The sequence below is a fragment of the Strigops habroptila genome, chromosome 12, assembly GCF_004027225.2.
Source record: "Strigops habroptila isolate Jane chromosome 12, bStrHab1.2.pri, whole genome shotgun sequence".
In the NCBI taxonomy this organism is placed as follows: Eukaryota; Metazoa; Chordata; class Aves; order Psittaciformes; family Psittacidae; genus Strigops; species Strigops habroptila.
Genome location: NC_044288.2, coordinates 18,430,644 through 18,453,737, shown reverse-complemented (window position 1 = coordinate 18,453,737; position 23,094 = coordinate 18,430,644). Strand labels below are relative to the sequence as shown.

The 23,094-nt window shown below is 44.5% G+C and overlaps 1 protein-coding gene across 5 annotated transcripts in view; it reads left to right on the top strand.

The window, feature by feature from the left end:
- The first annotated feature begins 3,100 nt into the window (after positions 1-3,100).
- Positions 3,101-23,094, top strand: part of CSNK1A1 (casein kinase 1 alpha 1) — a 35,937-nt gene continuing 15,943 nt past the window's right edge. For 3 of the 5 annotated variants that reach the window (XM_030503581.1, XM_030503579.1, XM_030503580.1), the window contains exons 1-5: positions 3,139-3,717; positions 4,504-4,610; positions 16,581-16,707; positions 18,386-18,484; positions 20,962-21,045. In XM_030503581.1, coding sequence (XP_030359441.1) covers positions 3,595-3,717; positions 4,504-4,610; positions 16,581-16,707; positions 18,386-18,484; positions 20,962-21,045 — 540 coding nt within the window. In that variant the 5' untranslated portion in view covers positions 3,139-3,594. Of the gene's footprint in view, positions 3,718-4,503; positions 4,611-16,580; positions 16,708-18,385; positions 18,485-20,961; positions 21,046-23,094 lie in introns of all 5 variants that reach the window. The other 2 variants (XM_030503583.1, XM_030503582.1) reach the window with 2 other exon arrangements.

Genomic DNA, 23,094 nt, shown 5'->3' with positions numbered 1-23,094 from the left:
GGTATTGTTCGTGTTTGTCTTCACCGACTCTGCGCTTTCCTAAAGACTCAGGACACAAACCCCAAGGCAGAGGCTGTGGTAGGATTTTTACAAGGCCAGCACTGCTCTCAGACTGTCAGTATCCCCACTGCCCAGCAAGGCAAACCCCAAACACAGTGCCATAGGATGTGGTTTCTGCAAGGGCCTAGGAGGGGAATTTTCCTGCACTGTGGCACAAAGACAGAATAGATCCATTGTCCAAAATAAAAACAGCAAAAGCTCTTGCACAGGTGGACTTTGTCCTGACACAGGAGGGGACAACCACCTCCAGATCTTACCTGCTTCTGGACAATTAGGATCTATCAGGCTATCTATCAGGCTCCTCCAATCTCATGCTCTGAATAGTGCTGTTCATACACTGGCTTAAATTCTGCCTACCCAGAAATACACATGTACCTTCCCTCTTCTCTGAAATGGAACAAAGCTCTCCTTGCTAATGTGGAGACATAAACAGAGCCCTGGAGTGGCTGTGATGTAAATCTGAAAGGTAGGATCCAACAGATGTGGTCCTCAGCCTTGGGAATGAGGAAATGGGAAGCAGGTTGAGGTGATCTTGGTGTGGCACATGGTGGGACACTGGCACACGGGGCTCCCCAGATCTTCCTTCACTGAGCAGCCAGAGCTGGAGGTGTGGAGGTTTTTCCCGCACTCCTGGTCCGGTGTTCACAGGTATCCTCAGTGCTCCTGGCCGGGTGTGATGGAGCTGCAGCTGCAGCAGGTCTTTCTTCTCTTCTGTGTCCTAGTTTTAGCCTGGTTGATGCTGGCTGACTTCTGCCATCTCTGCTTTCCTCCAGCCTGCAGCCCTTCCCACATTGCCTAGTCTGACCCTCCTCTGAATCCCACATTCCCATCCCTCCTGCAGGACCCATTAGTGAATGGATGTTAAAAATAACCAAGACAAAAGATACCAAATGCTGATTGCTGGCCATCTCTTTCTGCGCGACACCCAGCTAGACTGCAGACGCACTGCAGACATTTCGGGTAAGACGTGTGCCTGGACGCGTTTGCAGCGGGATCGGCTCGGCCAGTCCCTGTCCTGTGTGATGTCCTCTGCCCCAAGGCACCAGCAGTGTCCCCTGGACACAGAGATGTCCCCCGGCAGGCAGGAGGTGGCAGCATTGCATAGCCCAGGAGATCCTGCTCTCCTGCATACCCATGCATGGTCTATTTACCGGCCAGGAGCTGCAGACCTGTTTTTCCAGCTCCTCTAAGGATACGTGACTCAAGCCGAACGCCTCCAAACTGCTCAAATTCCATCCAGAGCAACCATAAAAAATAACTAAACCCCAAAGGCCGGTAAGTGCACATCAGTCCTAAGCTGTCTGCAAACCAGCACTAACAGCGATGCGAGGGCAACTGAGGACACAGGGGCTCTGCATTTAGAAACGAGTGTGATGTTCAAAGATACCTCATTTGCCCTCGAAACTCCAGCCCCCTTAACTAGTGTGCGATGTATCTGAGCTCCTCCGCACAAGATCTACATTCCCTTTGAGTGACAAGGGTGCAGATATTCTTGCTTCAACAAATGCTCCTTGACAGAACCGAGGTGGGAATGGGTTGGAGGCTAGTGTGCTCTCAGAGCATCATTTTCATTCTGGTGCATCTGGCACAGTCCGGGCTGATTTTGAATCCTTCACATTTCATTTTTATTAGACACCTGTAGTAAACCCTTGGATCTAAGCTCCCTGAAACACACGGGGAACTTGGAAGTGCTATTTGCAGTTCAGGGAATTTCTGGCTGCCAGTCTTCCCTCTCCATTCCTCCTGGTGTCTCGCTATGGAGTCATCCTGTAGCTGACTGAGTCCACCACAGGAAGAAACAGAGGCGAATCACAGACTTCCCTCGCTGCCTAACAGCCAGATGGACACAAGCCAGGACTTTTTCACACTTGTGCAGACAGAAAGTGTTTGTACCACAGTGCTTTCATCAAGCTAGAAAGCAACATGGTGAGAGCAATACAAGCCTCTATCACCCTGTGAATGCTGCTCTGTCAAGAGGACCCCCTTACGTTTATATGAACAATTTCCTACCAATATAGCAGTGTCCTAACCTGACCCTCTTCATTTCACTTTTTTCTCCAAAATAGTTAGCTATTCAAAATAAAAATCTGTGCACAGACCAGTCTTAAAATTAAACTTTTTATTATTCTCCTGGCTCTGGGTGCCAACCAGGCGAGTTGGAAAGCAGTTTCTCCTACTGCTTCCCTTAAAAGCAGACACCCTGAGTAGGCTTTGCTTGTACATACATGAGCTGCATTACTGTAGGAGCTTTCTCCTGCAGACTGAATCATTTCCCCAATGTAGGCTTGCACAGCAGAAGACGCCGCTGTGACAGGGAGTGATGATGAGTCACCGGGAATTCACAGGTCTGTGTTCCCGCAAAGGCAAAACTCCCAGCGCCCAGCGAGGGGGCAATGGAGGGGAGACCTCGGGTTTGACACGCAGCGGGAAACAGCTCCCGGAGCACACGCTGCTGGCTCGGAGCAATGTGCGGAAGGAGAGGACACGAGTGTAATGGCCGTGGGAAGGCGGGGGCCGCAGGGCTAAGAGATGTGCCCATGATGGGTGGCTCTGCCCGCGGTGCGGTCCTTGTGAGGGGTCACAGCTTCCTCAGCGCCTCCTCAATGCTCATCGAGGAACCCAACCCTCAAGCGAGCCGAGGAGGTAAATCAGAGGGGTAAATCAGCCACGGCAGCCGAGCACGGGTGGTGGAGCCCATGTGCCGTGTGCCCAGCGGCGGGGAAGGCGTCCCCTCAGCCCCACAACCCGCTGATAGCGCAGCGCAGGCTGCCGTGGGTCCACACACGAACCCACACCGCTAACGAGCTCGCACGTCGGGTCTGCAGCCGGTAAGCGCCTTGAACCGGCGACAGCCACAGCCCCACACAAAACCGCGCGTCACAGCACCGGCTGCCCCAGCCTTATCACCTGCTCGCCGGAGGCACCCCGCCGCTCTGCCGACGGAGCGGGCGGGGAGAGGGACAGCCGGGACGGCCTCACTCGAGGCGCTGCAATAAGGGGGTGCCTGCCCCTTTAAGAGGCAGGTGAGGACACGAGCGCTGCCCTCCTCCCCGCGAGGAGGGAGGGCGGGGGGAAGGGGGCGCATGCGCGCGGGCCGCCCCGCCCCGCTCCCAGCGTGCCCCGCGCGGTGAAGAAGCGGCGGCCGCAGGCTGGGGGCATTTTGTGTCCGCCCGAGCAGCGGCGCCGAGACAAGATGGCGGCGGCGGCGGCCGAGTGAGGGGCCGGCGGCGGCCGCGACCCGGCGCAGCCAGCGGGCTTAAGCGGCGTCCTCTTCCCCTTTCCTACCGCCGCAGCACCTCGGCTCCCGCTTCTCTCATCTTTCTGGAGAGAGCCGGCCGGCCGGAGAGCGGGACAGAGCGTTGGAAGGGGGCGCCCGCCGGAGGGGCCCGGCTGGAGCTGAGCAGCGGGGACCAGGCTTCCTTGTTCTGTCCTCCCCTCCCCTCCCCTCTTTTCCCTCCCCTGCCCCTTTCCCCTCCTCTGGGGCGGCGGTAGAGCCCTCTTTCTCCCCGCCGAGCCCGACAGCCGCCCCTCACCATGGCGAGTAGCAGCGGCTCCAAGGCCGAGTTCATTGTCGGAGGCAAATACAAGCTGGTGCGGAAGATCGGGTCGGGCTCCTTCGGGGACATCTATTTGGCGATCAACATCACCAACGGGGAGGTAAGGGCGGCTCGCACTCCCTCCCCTCCGTCGGCGCGGTCCCTTCCGCACCTCGGCGACCAGCGATAACCTTCCCGAGGCATTCCCGAAGTCTGGGTTTGCTCCCGGTGTCGCTGCCCACGGGCGGCCCCATGTCGCCGGGGTGGGGGAGCGAAGGTGCGTGCCCCGGGGTTGGGGGGCTGCCCCCCTCGAGGGCCTTCATCCTGGGGGGCAGAGCCGTGCGGTCGCGGTGCCCCCCACCCAGCTCGCTTGTGGGCTGTAGGGAGAGGAGGGCACCATTGTGGGCAAACGTACTTTGTCTTTTATGGGTGGCCAAAGTCGTCCCTCTCCCAGCAATCCTCTATCCCCTTCTCTCTCAGTTGGGGAACACTTTATCTCGTTTTCATCAACAGTAATAGAAACAAAGAAGATCCCCTGTTTCTTCAGCTCTTTTTCTTTCTTATTTTTTTCTCCTTTCCTCCCCCTCACGGCTGTGAGCTGTAAAGAAGAAACACCCACATATGTTCTTCCTCACTTACATGGATCTGAAGACTTTACATCTCCAGCTCAATTTCATGACCTGGGATGGATGTTTGTGTACAGATCATCACCATACGGATTTTATTTGAAGAAGCAACAAAATAACAGGACATTAAACACGGAGAGCTTTAAAAAAAAAAATAAATTCCACCTCAAAGCATTTGCAGCAGGGCTGTGTGGGGGATGTTGAAGTGCTGTGCCCCTTAAACCTCAGTGGCAAAGCTGTGCTTGGTGGACACTCTGACTCCTTGTTCCCTCTCACTGTAGGAAGTTGCTGTAAAGTTGGAGTCTCAGAAGGCTAGACATCCCCAGCTGCTGTATGAAAGCAAACTATACAAGATTCTGCAGGGAGGAGTTGGCATCCCACATATACGGTAGGAATCGTTTGTATGTGCCAATACAGTGACTTTTCTTGTAGTGTTAGTGTGAGGCGAGACACCACCAATAAAAGGAGATTTACCTGGGAGGGATTGTGCTGTTGGGGGGGGGAGGAATACTCCATTCCAAGCTGAACCACTAGTTGGGTATCCTCCCCACCAGCCTGCTGCCTCTTCCTACCCGTGCGCAGTGTGCTTTGGAAGCGAGCTGTTGAGCAGCTGCTGGGCTGCGATGGGAGCGGTGTGGGGCTGGAGTTTGGAGCCGGCTCTGCAAATGGCTGCTTTCTTTTGTTGCCTTTTTTTTTTTTTTTTTTTGTTCCAACATGTCTTCCTCCTCCGCTCAGAAAATGGCGGATGGACGTGATTAACCCTCCCCCTTCTCGTGTTGGGACAAGGGACGTGCTCGGGCATGGATCTTTTCCTGTCATAGTTATGTGCAGCGAGGCTCGAGAACCTCAACCGGGAATGAAATGGCAGCCCCCTTTCTGTTACCTGCAACAGATGCGTCAGTCGGGTTTCCGTGCAGTTCAAGTGCCAAGATGAATCCCTCCCCGTTGCTGCTTATGCACATCTTTGTTTCATACTCTGAAACTTTCAGTGGTGGTTAATAATTCCCTGATCTTAATGGTTAATAATTTCCCTGAAGAAAACCGCTGGTGCAGCAGACCCTGAGGAGTTCTTTTTCTTGAGGTGTGAATACTGGGTTAGTTCCCAACTGCCGAATCTATTCATCAGGATAGTTTATGTGAAACTTCAGTATTCTTCAGAAAGACTTTGTCCAATAAGTTGTTTGTTCTTTTTAAACTTTGTTAATGATTGTTTTAAAGTTAGGATTTCTTATGCATACGCTTACACCATAAAGGGATTTTGTTCCTTGAGCTGCAGCAACGATTCCAGTTTAGATACTTCAGCAAACTGTCGATTCCATTTAATCTGTTAACCCTTCCCTGACTTTGTTGTATTGCACCTACATCAGTAACGGCCTGTAGGGTCTATTGCCAGGTTATAACTATGACTTATTCTAGATCCTGTGTTAATTTTAACAAAGCCTAAACCAAGTCTGCATTTCTGAGGTTAATAGCTTCCCCTCGTCCTCTTCCCTGCCCGCCCCAACCGCAACTGGCTGTAGTCCTGGTTGTAAGCTGGAGCTGCATGGTGGGGGAGACAGTGTTGTCTTGGCCATCTGGCCTCATTCACTACAGGAAACAGAACAAACATACCTGAATTAATCAGAATACTTGCAGCTTACATGAGGTTCTTATGTGAAAACAGATTTAGTCTTTAGTTTTACACTACAGATTCCTTTTTTCCTTTGAATGTGGGTGCCTTTCACAACTGAAAGACTAGAAAGTGCATTTTGGAAGACTATCCCAGTATAGTTACATGCTACAACAAGGAAGACTGGGAAAACAGCCAAGGCCAGCAGATATCAGGTGTTTCATCGCAGAACTGGAAAAGCAGGCATTCTTCAACTACTTTTTTTTTCCTTTTTTTGCTGCTATAATGAGGCCTGAGTTGCAATTTTCTCAACATTCCCATGTAACAGAAGTGAACTTCTTGGATTTGGTTAAAATGCCCTGAGAGAGTCTTATTTAAAGCTGGAATACTGGAAGCAATCTTGCGTTCTTACTTCTAACTTCAATTGCAGCAGTCATTTTGAAGGTGGTTTTTTCTTCTCTATTTGATGTTCAGGGTGTGTGATCTATTTGATAATGTCAGCGAGTCTCAAAGTCCTTCAAGTTCTCACTGTATAAAACCCAAATATTTTTCTACAAAAGTGACTTTCAGAACATTTTTGGGAATACCTTTTTTTGTCTTTGGAAGCAGCATTTATTGAAATCTGTTTATATCTGTCAGGCACTGCTTGACAGGTTCTTCGATTGGGCTTTTGTTACTAGTTGTCCTCTTGCTGTGTGACATCTGGTGATGCTTGAAGAAATCCCAAGCAGTATTTTCATGTTCTTTAAGAGGAAGCTGAGCAGGGTGCCCAGCACAGGTTTTACTACAAAAGTTCATGTGTTCAGAAGGAGAATCCATGGTTCTCTGAATCTAAGGGGGAGGAGTTGACCGACCAGATGGGATGTATCACTGTGGTGCTTAACAATGATAAGTCTTTGAATAGGTGGTTACAAGGGTAAGACCAAGGTGAAATTACTGTGCGTATTGTTTTGGTCAGTTCAAGCTTTTCTGACATGCATTTTTGGCAAGAGCTGAGCTGGGAGAATGTGTGACTTTACTTGGGTCACTTTGCATGTGTAATTGCTAATACTCCTTCCACCATTGTTTTATAATGGTATGCCATCAGGTTGGAATAAGCTGTTGTTGGCTCAGTGGATGTAGAAGGATGAATCAAGTTGAAGGAAAATCACTTGATACATTTTAAGAAACTTCTGTAATGTGGCACCTTTAAGCAACAGCCCCTCAGAGCATTGGATAGAAAACTGAGGAATCAGTCTAAGCTTTTCCCATTGCCATGCTGTCTCAGCTGGGCTCGGCAGTGTGTTTTCTGTGTGCTACACGTCTGGGAAATGGAGCCACATCATCTTGCATTTGTCATTTAAGAATGAGGGACTTGTTCTCTCTTTTTCTCTCATTAAGTGATGCAGTAACCAAGGTCAGCTTACTAGAACTTGCATTATCTGTCTTTACCTCGCTAAAACGCTCTGCTGTGGGTTCTTTGACTCACCAAGCTGAAATCATAGGGGAGGTGTGGATTGCTCATTCATTCTGGGCACCTGTTCTTAAACTGAATTCCGCCCTTTAGATATGATTGCAAACTTAGGAGTGATAAGATAACATATCTGGAGTGTCTCTCCAATTCCGAACCAAATGATTTGGTTTTATAGCCTCTCAGGTTGATTTGATGGCCTTTCTGGCTGATCACGAGAAAGGCAATGAGCAAAAATCTCTGTTTTGGAGTTCATAGGTTCTTAACGTTGCTTCTGTGGGATCAGCTGTGAGCTTGCACTTGTTGTGGAGGGCCCACAAGGGGTGGTGGTACTCATGGAACAGAACATGCTGTTTGCACATAAGATAGCAAGAATCGAGATGGGAATGTCCTTATTCTCTGGATGTTCTAAACCCTTTCAGACTTGCAAGTGTTTGACTTGGCTGCTTATTGTTTCCTGCAAGAGCAGCAAAGTTTCTGAACTTGTCTCTGGAGTTTCAAAAACACCTCATAGAAACACTGGAAGATTTTTAAGCTGTGATTTGTTGTCAATGTACAAATTTTGGTGAATTATTACCTTCTTTTTTTTTTTTTTTTTTTTTTTTTTTAAAAAAGGCTCTTGAACCAAGCTTAACATTCTAACAATGTGATCTGCCTTTAGGACACAGTGCAGAGTCCGCAGTATTCTGCTGGGCTTATTCTCATTGTTCTCAGCCACCAGCTGGCTTTTCTCTTTTTTTTTCCCTCTCTTTTTCAGTGACAAAGCATTTTTAGCTGTAACCTCGTTAACTGGGCACTGATCCTGTTAGTGTGCACTGTTTACCTTTATCCCCACAGTCTTGGTTCTGGCTTGGAGGAATGCAGCAGAATGGGTTTGGTGATTTGTGCGTGGTAGGTGGTTTGTTCGTAGTGTAACTGGTACAACACTTTTGCCAAAAGCAGTTGGTCAAATTACCTGTGACAGCACTTCTGATTCCGGCCATTTAGGGTGTTTAGCAACTATTGCTCATCTCCTCCTACCTTTCTGTACTGTTTCAAACATTACTTCTGAAAGAAAAGTGTGCTTCAGGCTTTTCTCCTGGCAATATTATGGGATAACTTGTTGTTATTGTCTGTTCCAAATGGAAAACAGCTAAGCTGGAACCAGCTGTGACTGTTGGTGTTGTCTTAGATTTATTGCACTCAAGAGCAGGAAGACCTAGTGAATATGAAACAGAGATTGCCTGTATCCTTGGGTGGGCAAGGCTGAAGAGATGCCATAGAGCATGTGAGGCTGATCAAAGTGATAGCTGATAAGTTTAGTCATTTGGAAGTTTAAAAACCAAAAGCTACTGACTTGGCAATTCTTATGTTTTTGCCACATTCCTTTGCAAACTGTACAAGTAAATCCCTGCATTTCTGAGCTTTTCAATGCTGTAAGCTCTTGCAAAAGATTTTGATGCTAAGAAATTCAGTCTTGCCACCCATGTGTCACTGTGCAACCTTCTGAATAGTGAAGGGAATTGTAAAGCTTCTGGCAAGAAAAGAATGTCTACAAAAGTATCTACAGTTTCTGTTGTTCCGATTGCTGACTGCCATGTTGGATAGTGTATTAATAACAGACCCTGTCTGCATTCATCCCACTGAGTAATGCATGGAATGGAAAAATGTGGTCAAGTTTGATAGCTTTAGGGTTGTTTTCACAACAGATTTTTCCTTGAGCACTTCAAATTTTGGTCTCTTTAAGCAGTGCTTAAAAATCTGTAAATACACCTCTTGGACACCTTCATTCTGACCTGTTTTCCTGGTAACTTTCTGCAGCGTTAAAACCCAGCCCAAAACCACCACTGGAAAAATACCCACAAACACCCCCCCAATGCTTCTTCCTAACAAGCAAAAACACCCAACCAGACACCCCAAAACAATCCTAAAACTACTGATCACATAGTCTGAAAAGTTTTCTCTTTTCCTTTCATTGGCAAGACTGATACTTTCATGTAGGTCTGCAAGTAATGAGGAGGAAGGTTTTGGCAATAGAGCCTCATATTAATTAACCTTCTGTTGTTATTTAAGGCTGCATACTGAAGGGCAGAACCACTCTAGTAGCTAAGAGGAAGCTTCTTGTTCTGGTAGCTCAGAGTGAAATGGAAAGCTAGTATTTTAATGTCTGCAGTTTTTCTAGTGAGAGAATGAGTGTCTTTAAACAAAACCTATTTCATGTTTTATAACAATCTGAACTTCTGTCTTAATTGGTCTTTGTGGACTCCTTTGAAGCATCCAAGAGAGACCACAGTTTGAAAACAAATGAAGCTGTCCTTTTTGATTCTTTTTCTTCCCTTTTTATCTCCTTGCCTTAGCTCAGCCTTTGCAGAAACAGCTACAGAAGTTCCATGTAACTCCAGTTTGGAACAGGTATTACTGAAACACTCCAGCTCAGCAATGTTTCCTGTACCTACTGTGGATTAATGGCTTTGCCTTCTCAATTGAACCTTCTGACTTTTATGGAAGAAACTTGGCTTAGCTTCTCCTTGTTTCCTACCAGGTGTTAATGCACCTCATAAACCAGCTAGCAAAACAGCAAGGCAGCTACATGGAAGTATATATGCAACATAACAACACTTGGCAGATGAAATGACCTTCTTGCTTAGGAGATGAGTTGCTCTGGTGTACTTCACACATTCATGTTTCTCGCATAACTGTACAAAAAGTGATACAGAATTTTATTTATAGAGTCTATCTAACTTCAGAGCGTAGGGTGTTCATTGCGTTTCTTTATTTAGTGCTTGGGTGGCCTAATTCATGCTCACCATGGCAACTAACGTTAGATGGCATCTGCTAAATATTCCACTTCTGTATTTCAGTCATGCCATGTTATGTTAAGTTCATTTATATTACTTCTAGCTGGCTAACAGTTTAGAAGTGCTTTTCCAGCTTCAGGGGAGATAAAACTAGAAATATAAAATGTCTCAATTTAGACATGAATCTGGTGATGATAGATTACTTTGCTTGTGTGTGTTGCTTCGGTATCTGTTAAGACTCAAATTAGTATATTTTAACAGGCAGAATATACTTGCCAATATGTTTGAAACATGATTATGTCAGGAGATGGCTGTGCTGAGAAGTCTGGAACATGGGACCAGAAGGGACCCCTTTGGTCCGAATCCATCACCTGTTTTGGACAACGTGCTGTTCTTTCTGAGCATCAGTCAGGTGCAGTGGTAAAACTTTCTAGGCTGGCACGGCAGTGCTCATGACTCTGTTAGAGAACGTGCCTCTGTTCCTAACGATAAAGTGCTTGTATCCATAGGCACTCAGCTCCTATTTACTTCTTCCCTCCTCTTTCTTTTTACTAATAACCTTCTCCCTATTACACTCTTCCTGTACCCATAAAGAGTAGTTGTGTAACTCCATAGCTGCCTTGCTGAGCTGTTTGAATACATGATTACAGTATTTCCCATCTTTCTTGAAGTCTCTTTTCTGTCCCTGTTGATTTGGATTGCCTTTTCTGAATGTTGGTGACGGGGTTTGCACATCAGTGCCTTAAGCTTTGATACCGATTGCTTCACTGTGTAGAACGCTTATGCTTCTACTGGTTAGGATTGCTTATTATTTTTCAGTGCTGCTTGATATTAAAACTATATGATTATAGGGACGTCTGGTTTCTCTTTAGTCACATCATCTGACTAATGCCTAGTTCAGACACTTTTGTATAAATGACTTAATGCTTGCAGAAATGGAATACAGTTCTAGAGTGTTCATCAGTTCAGTGTCATTTGGATTTCTGTAGGATGTCTGAATCCTTTGTGTTCATGAGGCCTTCCAGACTTGCATATTCACCCCCATGTGCCTGCTGACTTGTCAAACTTACTAATAAGGTGATCTCAGGTAATTCTAGTAGTAAGCTCTCTCCAGCCTGCTTGTTCTCCTTATGCTTTTTGTTTTAGCAGCTTCTTTTATCCACTCTGCTTCTGACAGTCTCGATTTTTGCCATGTGAACTCTTCTGCTTGGTGTTTTGAAAGGCCAAGTGCTGGGAAACTAATTGCGTAGGATTACACAGAGTAATCATAGGGTCACATACTGTGAATTAGGAAAGTGGTAGAAGTTTATGTAATGTCAAAGAAGTCCAAATCGATCTCTTTTTTTAATGACTGTAAAGGTTACTATAAGTCTAAAGGTTTGAGTTGAACTGTCCAAGTCTTGCCATAGAAGCATTGCACTTCCTCACAGTGGGGAACAGGGAGATATGTTTTGTCTCACCAAAGCATGACCTTCTGCAGTTGTGTCTGTAATTCCAGGTTGCCACAGCCTCTGCTGGAATAGTCAGTGATGGAATTGACAGAAGCCTTTAGTGGAGAATAGGTTACCTGGCAAAGCAGGCGTTGATTGAGGAGAGCTTTTATTAAACTGGAACAAAACAGCCTTGGTAGAGCTGCCCTGGTAGTAGGAACACTTTCCTTTGACACTGAGCTGATTTTCTGGTCTGTGCGTAATAAGCTGTAGCCAAAATGATGTGCCATCATGCTAATGGTGGCAATGCCTTTACTCGATGGCTTCAGAGTGCATGGGATTTGAGGTTTCTTTACTGAATAACTGTACAGCTGTTGATACCTGGTAATCCAGTTCTTGATCTGAATTGGAGATTATTTTTTTATGTGAATCTTCTGAATCCTTTCATTTATCACATGAGCAGCTCACACTCCTTTGATAATTGTGACGTTTTTGTTGCCTTGCTGTAGCAATTACAAGTGCCAAAGTAATGGATGAAACTGCTGCTGATGTACTAAAGCTGCGTAAGTGGTACCGGAGTGTGTACCTGGGCCTGTAATTTCATGGCCCATGTCTGAATGAAATGTTGCCTCAGGTAAAACCAACCAACAAGCTATTAACAAACATTTTCTCAAACATTTCTTTTGTCCTTGACGTTATTTACAAAATAGGCAGTTCCTGAAATGGACATTATAGAGTTTTGGAAAGCTGCAGCTCTAAAAACAGTTTTTAAGTCTGGGTAGACCTGACTGCGCTCTTTGCCACCAAGTGCTAGAGGTGCATCAATGCTTCACTTGCTTGTCTCAAGGTTAGTCAAGGGACTTAAAAAACCCACCTGACACAAGTTCAAGTAAACATTCACTTGTGATCTGGCATCGTACCCACTGTACTGTATGGGAGTTGGAAACTGAACCCTTTCAAATGACGCTGTCATGTGGCTCAGTTGTTGAGCACAGAGCTACAAGTACTGATACTGAAGATGTTACAGAACTTCAGCTCTGTGTGCGGCCGCTAAACCACAGGATTTGGAAACCTGTTGACGTGGTGAGACTTGGCCTTTCAAAGCAGACAGATTGCTGAAGTCAAATTAAAGTCACTGTTCAATCTTTAAACAAGCTTTGACAGAAAGCTTCATAAAGGATATTTACTGTGTTCTCACTGATCTGTAGCTTTAAACAGATGAGGCAAGGGAGAGTGACGAAGCATTTTCATGCGTGCGTCAGCCCGGGCACGCCTTACGGCTTGAATAGGGACTAGCATTGTATCAGATGTTACCAGTTCAAGGATAACTCTTAGCATTTCATCATAATCTTGTCCTGTTAATGTTGCGTCTGCTCTTCAGTAAGATTATTATGCTGCTGTTTAGGAAAGCTAGTAATAATCTCTACATTGTGGGGTTTTTTTTGGTGTAAGTAGGTATAAATGGACCCGTGCTACAGGATAAAAACTCTCTCTTTAGGAAATATGTCCTAATAGGACATACAGCACTGTGGGAATGAATTAGACCAATAAGAAGTTTTCCTAGTCCAGTAATTCAGCTTTTCTTTTTGAAGTAACACAGTGTACATAACAATATGCAGAGTCATTACCCACCCAAAGTGAACTGTCAAGTAGTTTAATCTTTTGCTTCTATTTTCCACTCCCCTCCAAAACGCTCCCTGCTTATAATGTATTGCTGCTGTTGCTTCCCCAGCTTTAGCATTAGAGAGTACTTAAGTGTGCTCACAGAGAAAAAACCATCCATGGAGCTCAAACAGACATGTGGGACACTTGTGTTCTGAGATGCTGGGGTCACAGTCGCCCAGGGCCTTGTAGGCATCATTCCTTCATGTTAGTAGTTCACACCAAGTGTCATTGCTGACACAGGATTAGAACTGGGTTTCTGTTTGAGGCACTAGTTTGGCATGCAGGTTTTAACACTGCTGGGCACTATGGCAACAAAAAAGCACTCCCCCCCTCCCCCCCCCCGGAAAAAAACACACACAGCACCAAAACAAAGTGCTCTGAATTTGTGCTTATCTAAAACCTGTGCTTATGCCATCTTACATTGATTATGCAAATGTGGGAGTAAGGAGGACTTGCCAAGCTCTTATGTATCATAATATCCAAGGTTTGCTAAGAAGAGCCAAGACATTTTTTACTTGGAGCTGCCAGTAGTAGCAGCTACTACTGGGCTTTGAATGGACATGATGTAGCCTTCCTTCTTAATCCCATTTTCCCTGGAAAGGTTCCAAGGGAAATGAAAACTTTACTTGCAGCGTTAGCAAAGTAAATAAAGCACAGGTTACTCCAGTACCCCAGCAGAAGTGTCAGTTGCCAGTCGTGAGGAATCCTGTGAGGAATTACAGGCAGGTAAACATGAAAATGAAACGATGAGGGCCAGTCGTGTGTCTTTGTCTTGCAGAGCTGATCCTGTGTTCCAGCAGTGCAGAATGGTCAGGAGACTACGGTTTTCTTGTGCATATGGAGAAGTAGGCCAAATGGAGGTTGTGCAATCAACCTGAATTGCTGCACTTACGAAGTAGAGAGATCCCTATAGAGGAACCAAATGCTTTTTAAAACATAGCTCCCAGGGAAGGCTTCCTTTTCATCAGCTTCACTTCTGTGATGCTGTAGCTAAATTTTCTTAGCTCAGTTGAAGACTGATCTTTGCTCCTTTTCGCTTGTACCGCAGCCTCCTGGACACTGAACCATTACTGTGCTGAACGGTTATGCTCAGTGTCTGAATTGGACTTCCATTTCTGGAAGAAAATATTTTCTCTAGATCTCCATTTACTCCTTAGAAAGCTTCAATTCTGCTCATTGTTCTTTAGACTTTTTCATAATAAACCTAAATTCCATGTGACAGAACAACCAGGCGGGCACGTGGTCCAGTTTTCATGACTCTAGATAATGAGTTTTCAACTGTGACCTATGGACTTGCTCGTAGAGGCTTGTTAAAACTACTCAGCCATTTGCATAGGTGACTGATAGTAACCTAGAAGTAGATTTACAGGCATAGTCAGTAATTCTTGAACCGAATCCGGTTTGGAGTTGACTAAACTTCTCAACAGCATCTCCCTTTGACTCTGTCTCTGCATTGCATTTTTTTCAATTGCAATTGAAACTGGCTTCTCTTCAGTCCTTAGAAAGGCCCAGCTAGGCAGGTCTTAAAATGTGTATGTTTCATGGTTCAGTGTCAGGTTGCAGTGTGAACATTAACCTCTCCGTAAGTCACAGGCTTTATCAAGTAGTACCATCAGCATGCTTTCCTACTTGAGTCACTTGCAAGGGGGGGGGTTGTACATAATAGTACATTCAGTGAATTTTTAGATGGCAAAACCTGATAAATAGTACTTACAGTAGTGGTATGGTCATTAACACGTTGGAGAAAAAGTGTTTTATTGATATTTCACTTGGATGACTGCTTTCAAAATACATTCTTCTGCATCCCGTCTTGATGTAGGGAATGAATAAAGGCCTTACCCTGTCCAGTAAAACAACATATATGAGCTGTGGATCATACTCAACTTCTATTAAATTTACAACAATGCATTACAAAGTGCAAGGTTTCTCCTAGAATCCTGACAGTGGGAAGGTACAGGCCAGTAGTTCCTGAAGCAAGTCCAAATATAGAGTCTTTTGTCTGCAGTGTTGTAAACACTTGACTGTCCTACCCTGGCTAAGCTCGGAATCCTGTGAGTACCGAGGAATTTGTTGGCTTTTTTCAGTGGTAACTGTTTTCCAGGCAACTGTGCATTAGCCTCCTGGAGTCATTGCCTAAAGTGGGAATAAAACGTCTATACACATCTTTAAGCCCCAGCTACCACTGTGTTTGAGCTGAGACTTGGTACTTTTTTATCTGCAAGCTCTTATTATGGGGTGTAATCTTGGTGTATCTTGTCTGTACCCCTGTTGTTGGCACTTCAAGACTCCTCCAGAAGAGTTGGTCAGTGCCTTATCCACTGACTGCTGGTACTGGGCCCTTGTCATAAGGGCTGGGTGCCTGGGAAAGGCAAAGTGCACCCTTCTGATTGAGAAGATGTTGAATCTTTACAACGAAGTACTAGAATTCAGCACAGCTTCATAAACAGGTTTTCACACACACCTCTCGCTTAGATGTAGGTATCTGGAGTATGCAGAAGGACTGTAGAGAAGAATATTCCGGTTATGTCTTTCAGTGCCCATTTAGAGTGTGGAAATTCACAGCTGAAATAAGCAGAAGTGAAGGCTGTGACTGAAGGCCTTCTCGGGGCAGTTTAGGTGGTACAATACTATCTGCAGTTGCAGATAGCATAAAACAGTGCTATGATGGAAATGCTAGACATGGATTGAAAAGAAGACCGTGCATGGGATGCTGCCTGCTTGTCCTTCCAGCATTGCTAACATGGAAGTTTTCGCCCTGAATTGATATATCAGACACTGACAGGTGGATATCACAGCCTGGCTGCAGTTGATACTTTGCTACATTTGTATTTTTGCTTTTGTGACACTGAAGTGTTTTTCCAGTTGGGATGTTGAAAACCCAGTAAAGAGTCTTTATCTTCTACTTAATAGAGCAGTAGAACTTGATTGCCATTTGTTTAATTTGGAGGAATGAACAAAGAGTTAACTGCATGAGCCGCTTTGGGCTGTTGCAGAGAAGTCATACCTGAAAACAAAGCCTAAAGGATGTAAAGATGTTTCTGTGAAGTTAAATAATGCAGGAAACTGCTGGGAGCATAAGGGGTCCTGCAGATGAGTTTCAGCTCAGACTTTGTACACGTCACTGCACTGGCATGTAATGGCTTCTGCTTTGATTGCATTTTGATTTTGGTGTTTGGTATTTCAGGTGCTGCTGAAGTGTAGTGTTTCCTCTTGAGGGAAAAATGAAACATGCTCACACTTGCCAATGTGTGTGTCCTGTTTTGTCCTCAGACTTTGTTTCTAGGAAAAATACAACTCTACAAGCCTTAATTTTTAGTTAGCTTTCAAGATTGAACATTAGTCAGCAATGTGCCCTTGCAGCCAAGAGGGCTAATGGTATCCTGGGCTGCATTAGGGTTCCTACTAATTCTGGTTTTCTTTGTTGCAGGTGGTATGGTCAAGAAAAGGACTACAATGTTCTAGTTATGGATCTTCTTGGTCCCAGCCTTGAAGACCTATTCAACTTCTGTTCTCGCAGGTTTACGATGAAAACAGTACTTATGTTAGCAGACCAGGTATGTCCAGAGCTTCCTCTGAGGAACTTAAAAACCCTAAAGTATTTTCTGCAACATGGTGATTCTTAAGAAGGTTAAATAACATGTTACAGTGTTGTATATGGCCAAGTGAACATTTGACCCACATAGGAGGGAAGTAATGGTGACTGGCTGTGGCATACAAAATGAACATGGGCCTGTAGCAGGAAGGTAGCACAGATACCACCTCCTCGATGCTGCAGATCTAACAAGTGCAACTTTAGTAAAGTATTGAGATTAACATGGGTGGCTGAGCTCCCGGTATCAGCCATGGGGATGGTGGTAGAAGGTCTGAAGCAGTCTCCAGTCATGGTTGATCTGGTTCAGTGGAAACCTGTTGGCCAGTTGCTGTGATGGGCAACATGGAAGTGTCTTACTGAATGTCACTGTGCACTCACAACCTTCTGTAACTTCTGGTACCAGACCATGAGCTAATAAGTACTGGTTTGATTGTTGTGGTGCTTAAAGACAGTTCTTAAAGCTGTTAGTTGAGATACTGCTCTACCTCAAACTTAATCAGGGCCTCTAAAACTGAGGTCTGTTAAGTCTTTCTCTAGTGATTGATACTTTTTCGACTTGGTCATGGGAGTACATGAGAGCATTTGAAATGGACAGCCATTGAATTTTCAGTGGTGATTTAAAGTTCATCTAATATTACGTAACTGATGTTAGTACCAAGTTGTCACTTAGCCAGATGCTTGTAGAATCCCAGGCTCTTGGCCAAAGAAAAGCTCACAGCATTCGTATGGAGACAAGGTCAGCTGTCCCTGTTCTCAGCTGCCTTGAGTGGTGCACTGTCTGTAGAGAGCCATTTGCCTACTCTAACACCCTGGAGTCTGGGTGTTAGAACATCTCCAGGGAGCCTCTAGTTCTTATGCAGTATTCCTTTGGATGATAAAACACTAACGAGTTGTCATCTGGGAAACATAGATGGGATATATAGTATCTGTGCACAGAACTGGCTTTTAGGGCATGGTCCCATAGAACAGCTCTCAAGGGTATGGTGTTGTAACAGTTCAACTCAGTGTAGCCTGTGTGAGGGGTGTTGTAGTGGCTGGAAAGCTGCCCCATGTTAATGGCTATGCTGCGATCTCATGCGCAGAAGCTGCGTGACTGCTTATGATGGTACAGATGTGCCAGAGTTTCTTTGCCTCTTCATTGCTGACACACCTGGATCAGCTTAGATATGACACTCTGGGCCACAGTCAAGTTCTCACTTGCTCTGTGAGAACTGTTACCTGGAAAAGTGGTGCTTGATGATGGATGGATGAATAACCAGATGAATGAGTAACTGGGGCAGGGGGGAGGGAACGAGCTTTGAAATTGTCTTACAGTAGGTATAGAAGACCTTTGTTTCAAGTAAGAGAAATCACTCTTTAATAGATCACTATAGCTAGAACATGAACTTGAATGTCTGGGAAGTAGTTTCAGGTGTTTAATCTGCTATTTCCTGACCACTATTATGGAATTTTAACATAGAAAAAACCCCAAATTTATTTGAACAGCATAAAAAGAAGACTTGGTTTTCATTAAGCAAATACATCAGTTGCAGAGGAAGGTAACACTAAAAATTCATGCTTTCATTGCAGGTTTAAGTGAATTGTATTGCTCTCATTGAAACCTTACCCATTCTCTTGTTGCTGTTTTGTTTTTTTTACAGATGATCAGTAGAATTGAATATGTGCACACAAAGAATTTTATACACAGAGACATTAAACCAGATAACTTCCTAATGGGTATTGGGCGTCACTGTAATAAGGTTAGTCTAATGCTCTTTGTTTTAAAGATCCAAAGGGAATGGCATGTTACTCGATTCAAGCTGCACAACCTTTTTAAAGCTCACTGCTAAAGTTGATGTTTTAGATGCTAAACTAAATGGTTCTTGACATGAGAACTTGGATTTCTCAGTGTCCGCTTCCAAATGCAGTGGCATACACATGTGTCTCTGACCCACCCTGTGAGATGCACTTGATTGCAAGCCTAGAAATAATCTTGCAACAAGATGATAAACTAACCCTCGAGAATATTGAACTGCTTTTCTCTCAGTGATGGAGTTTCATGATCGAGATGACTGTTGTAAATAGCATTTTTTCTTCTCAATGATAAAGTCAAAACTTATGTTTGGCTTTGGGGCTGACTTCCTGGGATGGAAAGAATTCATACCAATGTGGGAGCTCCTGACCTGCCAGTCATCAGGGCATTAAATCTTGCAGTGACAGACTGGTAAAGAGAACTCTTCAGCCATCAGATATGATTAATAGCCAACACATAGATAAGTTGCCTTTATAATCAAGGCAACTTGAAATTATGCAAATATGTTGATGGAAAACTGTTCAGTTGTGTAGTACCTGAATATGTTATACAACAAAAACTGCTCTCAATTTACGGGGGGGGGGGGGGAAGGGGGGGGAAAAGCAGGGGGGGTAGGGGGGTGGCCTGAGGTTGCATTTGTTTGGATGGGTAAACGTAGCCAGAAGTGCATGTTTCCTGTTGAAAACCTTACCTAGAAGAAAACTTTAACTTTCTTTTTAGTTCTCTTGAGTGATATGTGCTTAATCCTGCAATTTGTGTGTCGAGCTCGGGCAGACAGGCAGCATTGGCAATGCATTAAGCATGCTACTTAATAGAAATTAACTTCAGGACAAATGTATGTGATCAAGCTGTTTATTGGAAGCAAGATTCCCACTTACCTCCTCTATACGCCATCTGAGAATGTCTCATCTCTTTAGGCACTACTAGGATTTAAAATGTTTACCTTTGTTTGCCTGTATGAATGCCAACTTCAGGGCCATGAACATTAGAAGGGGAAAACTTGATTAACATGAGATAACAGCTCTTGTCTGAAGAGGTGCAGTGCACTGAATGGTTAGATCCAACCATTGTTGGAAAAGCTTGTAAGTCCAGCTGAAAGGCATTTTTTTTATGTAATCCTGTTGCTGTTAAACTTTGCTTGTTCCCAAGTTTCATACTTTCACTCTGTAGAGCTCTATTTTTCTCTGCTGTGTTGAGCAGTTACACTCCTGAATTTTCCAGCATGACTTAGAGTATAACTTGAAAACGTTTGAGTTTTGTTTTTTTGTTCTAGTTTTAGTTTCTGATTTCCAATTGTTCTTTTGGGCCATTTTTCCAGACTTCTGCACAGTCATGCTAGGTTGGCATTGCTGCACTCTGGTTCATCTTGATGTGGATTAATGGCCTAGAAATTGCTGCTGTGCTTACTTTAGTGGAGGAACACATTAGATTTGCATCAGCTGAAATGAAAAGCAAAATTGCCTGTAAACCATTAGATCTTTTTCCCATTAGTAGCCTAGTTGAGGCGCCACACGGTGATATGGTGGTGAACAGTCTGCGGGCAAGGGCTTACCTTACTGGTGCAGGGTTTTAGAGATCAGGGACATAGCTCTTGATAGCTTTACATGAGCAAACGGAGGAATGGGTTGTTTCAGTTTGGAGCCAAGTGCTTTACGCAGGGAACACTTGCCACCATACAGGATTTCCCTTGTTTCTTTGCTGTAATCAAGTGTAGTTTGGGGTTGTTTAGAGCTGATGGTATGCAGTTGAAAGCAAAGCAGCCACCAGGTCTAGAGCAGCATGGTAATCTTGTTCCAGTAGCTTCCTGCCAGTTATATTTTTTTAAAAAAAAATTGATTATTTTTTTCTTTTTAATCCAAATTTGAATTGGGTGATTGGGAGAAATTTCGCTCCCGCCTTTAAAAGACAAATCTTTTAGCTCTGTTAGAAATCAGCCCTGCATGCTTATGAAAGTAAACTTTAAGGTGACTAAATGCCTTCTACCTCTTCCTTACTGAAGATCTACGTTTTTCTAAATGTCTCTCGGGGGAAGGGCAGTTTGTGGAACCAAAGGCTGCTTTTGTAAGCAAAACTTCCAATTTCATTTTTGAATAGAGCCAAATGTCACCATTGCTATCCCTGGTCAAGGCAGTGCCATGTTGGAGCGGCTCACAGTTCAAATTGACCCGGTCCCATCTTCCAAATTTTCTCCTTGGAAAAAAAAAAATAATAAAAAAAAAAATATAAAAAATAAACTAAAAAAAAAGCCAACTGAAATGTGAACCTAGCTGGTTTTTTTGCAAACTACAGTGCTTGGTGGAAGAAGGATGGCATTTGGCTACCCTGTTCTTTCTTGAACGCCTCGGTGTTGCCTGTCTGCGCCGGCCATTGTTGCAATGTAAGCAATACTGTTTGATGCACTGCCACCCTCTATTGTTTGTTCAGTGTTTAGAATCTCCAGTGGGGAAGAGGAAAAGAAGCATGACTGTTAGTACTTCTCAGGACCCATCTTTCTCAGGATTAAACCAGGTCTGAACTGTCTCCTATTCCAACCTCAACCCCAAATTCATGTGCTTTATTTTTGTTTTGTTTTTTTATTTTTGTTTTGTTTTGTTTCTTCTTTTTTTTTTCCCCTGGAGAATGTAGACCTTGCAAAAGCACCTCTTATGTTGGCATTATTCAGACATACTTGGCAAACATGTAACATTACTAAGATGTTTCCCTGTGGCGCTTGTTGAAATTGTGGAATTATTTCTAAACTGGATATTAAAAAGGGCTACATGTCTGTGCTTGATTTCACATGCAGAAACAGGTTGTATTTTTGTCCTTTAAAACTCAAAGGCAATCTATTGAATGTGCTGAAGGGTAGATGTGCCGCTCGAGTGAAGTACTGGGGCTTCTGTGTAGGGCTGCCTGCTTGCCTTCCTGTAGGGTTCCTGTGATGCCTTTGAATGCACGTGGAGAAGTTCTTTTACTGCTTCAGCCAGACTCCTTCCCTTGCAGTTTTTGTTCAACATCTTTCCAAATGTGTAATGAGGACTCCTGTTTTCATCCATTGTGCTTATAACTGAAATTACTCCGATAGGCTGTGTCTTGGAGAAGCATGAGTTTATCTTGTAGTGTTGAATGGACTACTCCTGCCTCTCTAAGAGAAGATAAATGGGAGAGGAATGAAGCCATATGCCAGTTCGTAGCAGGACAGCTGGAAATTGCTGAGTATGAATCATAGCTCAGGAGTTTGGCCATAGAATCAGCCCGTAGCTTTCCACAGGGATAGCCTTCATATATTAAATCCCGGGCAGCTCGCTGCTGTATGCAAGCTGACAGGCTTCTGTTGTCTGCCTTTGAAACTTTCTTATCAGTCGAGGCAGAGGCTTTGATCTACTTCTCTAGTTGCTTTTGGCAGAAATCTTGCCCTACTTCTCCAGTTTCCTGCTGATCGTGCAACAAACAGAATTAAGGTGGTATGAGGTTATCTGTGGGAATACGTCTGTGTTCCTGCTGGCTGGCATCAGTACATTCTGTGCTCATCCAAACCAAGCTGCATCTTCCAACTTAATTCTTTGCAAGATGGACTTGCTGCTTTGCCTTCCGCTCATCGTGAATGGGAAGTACAGAATGGCCCCAAGCAAGGGAACAGAGTAAACTTCCCCGGTGAAATCAGTGCTGTAAATAATATCCAGTTACTCAACTAGTGTAAAACAGGTCTGCATTGCTGAATTGATTCCTCTCTTTTTTTAGAGGTTCTACCCATACCTCTTGAGAGAATGCAGAATTCCCTTGTTCAGGTCTAATACTGAGAACTCATAGAAGCTGCAGAAGAGGCAGAGCATCATTTACAAGTTATTGAAGGAAGTAGTCTTACCATTACTGTGGTAAACAGGGCTGGACACCAGTTACTTGGGTATGAGGCACACTTCCAGCGTTAGCTATTTTGATTCATGAACTGTGACTTTATCCCTTCATACGATTAACTGCAAGATCACCAGGATGACAGAAAGCACATGAAGGCTTTGAATTGTTTAAAGAGTTTGTAACTAGATGTGCAGTGAAAATATTCTGACTGGTGTGCATATTGGTTTTCCATCCTCAAGGCACAGTATTTTGCTTAAACTAAGGGGCAAAGGCCCTGCAAAAGTAACTTGCAAGCATACATCAGAGGCTGTCATCGGGTTAGAAAGCCTTAATCAGAAAATAAGGGATTGCATTTGAGCTCAGCCTTTGCTTCTAGGAAAGCTGCATTTGCAGTATAGTAATCACGTAGGAGCTTTATGCTACCTGCTTTAGGAGTTCAGTATCAACTTAGCTCATTTCCTGGTAGCTGGAGAACATGTCCATCCATGCTCCCTGAGTAACTGTCTCTGATGGTAGCTATGTCAGTGCAACACAGACAAGACTCCCAGTTTCCTGAACTGTCTGACCAATGCAGTCGATGGAAAAACTCGAATTTACATGCTCTTGCTCTAAGCATTCTGGGCATTGAGGGTGACCTTCACCAGAACAGTGAATGTAGAACTGCCGTGCCTTGTGGCCGCATATAAATCACGGCAAGACTTCAACTCAAGGTTTTCTGCTCTG